The sequence below is a fragment of the Arachis ipaensis genome, chromosome B09 (genome assembly GCF_000816755.2).
Source record: "Arachis ipaensis cultivar K30076 chromosome B09, Araip1.1, whole genome shotgun sequence".
Classification (NCBI taxonomy): domain Eukaryota; kingdom Viridiplantae; phylum Streptophyta; class Magnoliopsida; order Fabales; family Fabaceae; genus Arachis; species Arachis ipaensis.
In genome coordinates, this window is record NC_029793.2 from 130,199,511 (window position 1) to 130,206,039 (window position 6,529).

The 6,529-nt window shown below is 36.1% G+C and overlaps 2 protein-coding genes across 4 annotated transcripts in view; one reads left to right on the forward strand and one right to left on the reverse strand.

The window, feature by feature from the left end:
* LOC107617897 overlaps window positions 1-1,201 on the reverse strand; it is a 5,183-nt gene extending 3,982 nt beyond the window's left edge. The window contains exons 1-4 of one of the 2 annotated variants that reach the window (XM_016319773.2): window positions 1,060-1,201; window positions 899-966; window positions 648-768; window positions 40-470 (exon numbers count right to left, since the gene is read on the reverse strand). In XM_016319773.2, the coding sequence (XP_016175259.1) occupies window positions 40-470; window positions 648-768; window positions 899-939 (593 nt within the window). In that variant the 5' untranslated portion in view covers window positions 940-966; window positions 1,060-1,201. The remainder of the gene's footprint in view (window positions 1-39; window positions 471-647; window positions 769-898; window positions 967-1,059) is intronic. The other variant, XM_021110422.1, reaches the window with a different exon arrangement.
* LOC107617898 (host cell factor) lies at window positions 1,460-6,105 on the forward strand. Of its 2 annotated transcripts, XM_016319775.2 has the most exons (15): window positions 1,460-1,602; window positions 1,685-1,782; window positions 1,879-2,020; window positions 2,109-2,137; window positions 2,262-2,358; window positions 2,441-2,496; window positions 2,618-2,725; window positions 2,893-2,949; window positions 3,344-3,435; window positions 3,702-3,786; window positions 4,091-4,243; window positions 4,784-4,884; window positions 5,147-5,424; window positions 5,548-5,629; window positions 5,878-6,097. In XM_016319775.2, the coding sequence occupies exons 1-15, from the start codon at window positions 1,541-1,543 to the stop codon at window positions 5,947-5,949; spliced, it is 1,512 nt and encodes a 503-aa protein (XP_016175261.1). In that variant the 5' UTR covers window positions 1,460-1,540; the 3' UTR covers window positions 5,950-6,097. The 2 variants fall into 2 exon arrangements, with proteins under 2 accessions (XP_016175261.1, XP_020966082.1); XM_021110423.1 differs by lacking the exon at window positions 2,109-2,137 and having other exon boundaries at window positions 1,556-1,602; window positions 5,878-6,105.

Sequence of the window (6,529 nt, forward strand, 5' to 3'; positions counted from 1 at the left end):
AGTGCAAATTTAATGAGAGTAAAACACTAATTGAATTACCTCGTTTTTTTATGTCTTATCTTGTGAAAAGACATTCCATGGTGATGATTCTTTGAAGAAGAACTGATAGATGACCAACTGGTTTCCCTTCTATGTTTGGGATTGTTGTACTTTTTTCGAGAATGAGAAGAATCATGATGTCCTTTCCAAGGGAAACTACCATATAGTGGTGAAGAATCCGTATCAGAACTAGACAGCGCTTCTGGTCCATTCTGTCTCCCTTTTGAGCTCAAAAACCTCTCACCATTGTTTCCAGAATCATTATTCACACCATATTCACATGGAGTATCACGGCCTGATTCAGATTCAAATTCATTAGATAAATCACTTAGTCCATGATTCTCCAAAATGGCAAGAACATCTGCCGTTGCTTTCTCAGCTATCTTCCTTTGCAGAGTCACCATCTTAACTTGTTCCTCTAATTCAATGACCTGATTGGTTTTATTTTGGATAGAAAAAGAAAATGCAATTGCAAGAGAAGGCTACATTAGAATCAAGGAGGCTGACGCCGAAAAAATGAAAAATCACAAAGCTAAAACCTAAAAGGATGAACCATGGAACAGCTCTTAAAGATTTGTAAAGAGAAGGTTGAGGAACCAAAAATATGCCTTTTTTTCCAGATCCTCAGCTCTCTGTCTAGCTCTTCTTGAGATGGACCGTTCGAAAAGCAACCTTCCCCGAAGAAATTCAATAGTTAATATAGTGGAATCCTCCATGAGGGAAGTTCTCCTAAGTTATGAACACATTTCTAATTAATATGGCTCAAAAGAAGATCCAATACAGAAGAACAAAACCAGCAACATTGAAAACAGCATAGTAAAACACTGGAAGCACCTTAAAATGGTGAAAATCGAATTACCTCCGATTAAGTGGATCCATCAAAGAGATTTGCACAACCATGAACAAGCTTCCAAGTTTGAAATTCAGCTGCTCATAAAAAAATAATAAAGGAATAATGAATAAGAATTCAACATACCAATGAAAGAGAAGCCAATTGTGCAAAAGAGAAAAGGAATGTACCTTTGAAAGGAGGAAAAGATGGTGTAGGCGAATGTAAGAAGGAGAAGAAAAAAAAAAAAAGAAAGAAAAGGAAAGTGGATGAAGAACCCTAGGTTATGCCATTCTAACCCTAGGTTAATAATGAATAAGAGTTGGTTGTTTGGGGCAGCATTTGATTTTGAAGTGGTAATCTCATTCTAACCAACTCCACCTTCGACCTCTCACGACGGAGGGAAGGGAGAGAGGTACACTACCGGATCTTGCTCTTGCCCCGATCGTCATCTATTTTCTTGCGGGAAACTCTATGGTGAGATAGTAAAATTTGTCAACACATGAGGATCTGACTTGGCACAGCTGTAATAGTGCCACGTGTCCCTCGCAACTTCTTCTAGATCAATCAGATCGTACAAGAGATTCATTCATACACTTTACTACTAAGTTCTAATTGGATTGCATCTTCAACAACTTCAATTCTTAAAACCCTTTCTTGATTGAATGAACCATGCATTACTGGGTTCGAGCCACCTCTTCTGATTTCGCTGGAACTCCTCCCCAACCTCGCAGGTAACAAACACAACACACATCTCTCTCTATTGATTTTTCGATGGATTAGGTTCAAGGAATTTTTTTTTTCTTTTTCTTTTAGTGGACACTCTGCTGTTAACATCGGCAAATCCAAGGTTGTAGTCTTCGGTGGTCTTGTCGATAAGAAGTTCCTCTCCGACATTGCTGTCTATGACACTGGTTCCCATCCTTTTTCTTTTTGTTTTGATTTTTTTTTAAACAGATGGTATTTTTGTTACTTTCAATAAAATTAAAGCTTGTTTTTGCTTTATTCAGAGGCCAAGCTATGGTTTACGCCAGAGTGCACAGGAAGTGGGTCAGATGATGGGCTTGTGGGTCCAAGCCCGCGGGCTTTCCATGTTGCTGTTGCCATTGATTGTCACATGTTCATCTTTGGTGGCCGTTCTGGGGGTAGAAGGTTTGTGATTTCAGTGACACACTCACTTTGCTTAGCTGCTCTAACTGCATGTGTGTATAATGTTTCTAATAAGCTCTGAATTCATCAGGTTAGGGGACTTTTGGGTATTGGATACTGGTATGACATCTTGTATAGTCTTTGAGTTGTGTTTCTATTATGAGAGTTGATGTGTTTTGGGTTAATGCTTTCATTTCATGGCATATTGACACTTGTGGAACAAATGATCTGATCCATGTTACAGATATATGGCAATGGTCTGAACTAACCAGTTTTGGTGACTTGCCTTCACCGCGAGATTTTGCTGCAGCTGCTGCTGTTGGAAACCGGAAAATTGTTATGTAAGGCCTATGGCATTTGATTTTTTCGCATTCTTTTTTCTCCTTAAAAGCCATGTAATTAGATGGATTTAATGTGATGCAGGTTTGGTGGATGGGATGGAAAAAAGTGGTTGTCTGATGTTTATGTCTTGGATACAAGTATATTCCTTTTTCCCAGGCTTTCCAAATATAAATTTTATGCACCAAAAGAAAATATTGTTATACTGTGGAAGAAAGTGGCAACATAATAACATTTTCTTATTCTCTTTTCCTGTTGTAGTATCGCTTGAGTGGATGGAGCTCTCAGTTTCTGGAACATTGCCACACCCTAGATGTGGCCACAGTGCTACCATGGTTGAAAAAAGGCTGCTTGTTTATGGTGGCAGAGGTTAAGTGGCATAGTTCTCCTCTATTAAATATTGATTTTCTTTGATGTTGAATTTTAAGGAATTTAGCCCTGTTATTCAAATTAAAGAAGAAAATATAGGAGCCTGTGTAAGTGTTTTGTGTATGAAGTTATTAGCTGAAATACGTTCCCAACCCTTACTTTAACAGGAGGAGGTGGACCGATCATGGGTGATTTATGGGCCTTAAAGGGCCTTATTGAAGAAGGTGTGTATTTTCACCATCATTATCTCGTGTCGTTCTCTGCAGGTCATCATATCTGATTATCTGTTTCTATTCAAATGAATAGTGATTAAATGGTGTTGTAATGTATTTTAATTCTCATCGGTTCTTCCATAGATTGTACTCCCTTTGATTCATAACAACTATTGCTTAACCAAGATACCTTGATTTATGTATGTACCAAATTGGTCGAGCCATAGTTATGAAACAGATGGGGTACTTTGTTTGAACTTTGAAGCAAATCCTATGGTTCCTCAAGTCGCACCTTCCTTCTCTAATCATGATACAGTTTCTCATTCTAAAAGAAATATTTAGTTCTAGGTGTCTTCTTATTCAGTTCGGTTATTTACTTATAGTTTGTATATGTTGTGGAGGGAAGAAAATGAAGCTCCTGGGTGGACTCAATTAAAGCTTCCGGGTCAAGCTCCTTCTCCTCGTTGTGGCCATACTGTTGTCTCTGGAGGACACTATGTAATCATATCAGCACAATCCTTCTTGTTCTATTACAGCACAATACTTGTTAACTTCCAATGAAGCTTTTCTGATTAGAAAGAGTTTAAATTCATTGTCTGCAATTACAAAGATTAAATAATGATAGTATTATGTTGCTATCATCATATTGTTTCTGATGCAGTTCCAATTCCCCCATTCTCCCATTGGGGATTTAACTCTTTATTTGTTCCATATGAGTGATAGTTTCACCTCATTTATTTATTTTGTTGGAATTGATTTTGCAGTTATTGATGTTTGGAGGGCATGGGACTGGTGGATGGTTGAGTCGCTACGACATCTATTATAATGATTGCATTATTTTAGACAGAGGTGAGAAGTTTTCTATCTATATGTGGCATTAAGACTTATTATATTGTGTGCCTCTATTAATGTGTTCTATACTTCTATTTAAATCCAACTAGTTAATAATCTCTGGCATCATCCTTCCTTTTGATGTTAGCTTTCTGAATCTCCATGTTGATCTGTTGCCTGTTGCAGACTTGTATACATTACTACTGATGCTGCATGATTAACATTTATGTTCTGGTTGAAGAAATTTGTTTTCTATTTTTGATTTTAGATTGACTTAGTTGTTGGGTTAGGTTAATTTTTTTTGCTATGCTGTTGCTTATAGTTTCGGCACAATGGAAGCGGCTACCCATTGGCAATGAACCCCCTCCTGCACGAGCATACCACTCTATGACAGTAATTGGTTCGCGGTATCTTCTAATAGGTGGCTTTGATGGAAAATCAACATATGGTGATCCATGGTGGTTGGTCCCTCAAGGTTTTCAATAGCTAATTTATTATTTGGTTTAATTGTTGAATTCTCATTTTTGAATCCATATATTTTGACTGATAAAGTATGCAAATGAAGTTAACTGATTAACTGTTTTTTATTTGGCACTGATTTCAACTGATGCAAGATTTCATCTCTCTCTCTCTCTCTCCCTCTGAGACAGAAATACTCTAATATTGGATTTTTTTTTCTTGTTTGTTTTGTGCTTTGAAATCTACATATAAACGGTCTCTCTGTAGACATGATACATGACAGAGCACAATGGCGTCGTTTGATTCATATAGCCGACCCCGCTTAGTGGGACAAGGCTTTGTTGTTGTTGTTGTTGTTGTTGTTGTTTTGTGCTTTGAAACACCCAATTGAAAGTGATCTTTTAGTCAATGCTCTTTTTTGATTGGGAATATTTTCTTAGATGCAGAAATATTTCAAGATTATACAAGTTTTAAAAGAACTGAACACTAAACAGTCAGAGGCTCTAAAGTCAAACCACATCCTAATTTCCTTTTGCTTCTGTTTCATCTTCTTCAGATGACCCAATTGCGAAGAGATTAACTGCATCTCCACCTAGAAATATTCCTGAAAGTAGGGATGCTGCATCACTGAATGATGATTTTCAAAATCAGTTCAAGGTATTCGTAAATGTGTTGCGAGTTGTGAAAGCACCCTTCATTTCTCTGATCTAGATTTTGGGAAAAGTGTTTACACCTTCAATATTTCTTTTTCTGTGTAGCCCATGATTATTATGACTTTGATGTTAATCTTTAAAATCTTGAATTTCACCTTTTAGTTCTGTTGTAAATTTTGAACACTTACACTATATGTTTTTTTTTTTCAGTCATCTTTACGGATTCATCGTTATGTCTTTAGATTAATTGACTGCTGATATGCCAGGAAAGCCAGGTGGAGAAATTTCCTTTCGCAGAATTGCAAAGAAGATTGCAAATATCAGTTCCAGTGTCCAATTCTAGGCTTCCAATTGTAAGTGAATTGGAAGATAAAGAGCTTCTTGAAGTAGCATCAAGATTTATTGGAGGAAGAATTTCTACAAGTGACAAGGCAATCGAAGCACTTCGTGAGCACTGGAAGAAGTCTGATCCGAATTTAGTTAAACTCAAGGAGCTTGGACCACTTCTTCGCGATTACCAACGTCTAATTTACCGGCACTATCTGTAAGAACTATATCTTTAAAAATTCTTTCTTTTTCTATCTTGCCTTTTAATTTTTACAAGGCTTTGTTCTGCCTTTTGAACTTGACTGATGAATATTTGTTTTTGTTGTGTCTGTAACTTCAGAGAAAGAAGTGCATCTGATGCAGATCCGGAAATTGGTGAAAAAGTGATGCATCAATTTTACCATGTCAAAAATGTTTCTCAGGTGAGGTCTGCTTTTTGAGGTTTCATGTTATGTATATCAACTCAAATGTTCTTTTCTTTCTTATGGATATTATGGCTTCTCATTTTGAACTAACAAGAATTATGCACCTAAGACACTTCATTATATTTTCTTTCCCATTTGTCTAGTGTGCACCAATAATAATAAGTGCAAGTTACCCTTAGTAATATCACAATTTATCTATACCCCTTTTTCCCTCTCATTGATTCCCCCCTTTGATCCTATTGCAGTTGCACATGGATGATGTTCCAAAACTATTGGCAGAGTACAAACTGCTACCTGTGATGAGCATTGACAAATAGATAGTCCCACTGAATTAATGGTATCTCATTATGTATATCAACATATGCTTGATGATTTTGTAACTGTCTCCTTGAAAACAAGGATCAACAGAGCACTGTTATGAATATGTTCTAATTTATAAGAAATGCAGAACTCTGTTCCCAGATCTTCCTGAATTACTATATACTTTTTCATATATTTTGCAAATTTGCAAATTTTGGTTATCTAGCATATATTCATAGGCGCCATTTGTGAAATATGATTATAATAAAAGAATAAACTACCATTTTTATGGATTTTTTATTTTAATAAATAAAATAAATGTATTAATTACCGAATTGTATTAATTACCGAATTAAATAATTTCAAAAGTTATTACCGAAATCCGTCACCTGGTCATATTTCGTTTACACAGTTAAGGTCTCGGAGATATTTATCTTTCCGGATCAATACTTCTTACTAACTATTTTAACAATGAATGATTCATTCTATGACAAACTGTAAGTGATTAAACTCTAATTTCTTAGTAATTTAATCTTCTTTGATCTTACTAAAATGCCACAGACAAGGTCAATTGTTTCAGATCAGAGGGTGAAGTTC

Coding starts and splice junctions, on each gene's coding strand:
- LOC107617898 (XM_016319775.2), top strand. CDS start 1,541: ATGCATTACTGGGTTCGAGCCACCTCTTCTGATTTCGCTGGAACTCCT. Junction 2,497..2,617: donor TGTTTATGTCTTGGATACAA/GTATATTCCTTT, acceptor TTCCTGTTGTAG/TATCGCTTGAGTGGATGGAG. Junction 4,244..4,783: donor ATGGTGGTTGGTCCCTCAAG/GTTTTCAATAGC, acceptor CATCTTCTTCAG/ATGACCCAATTGCGAAGAGA.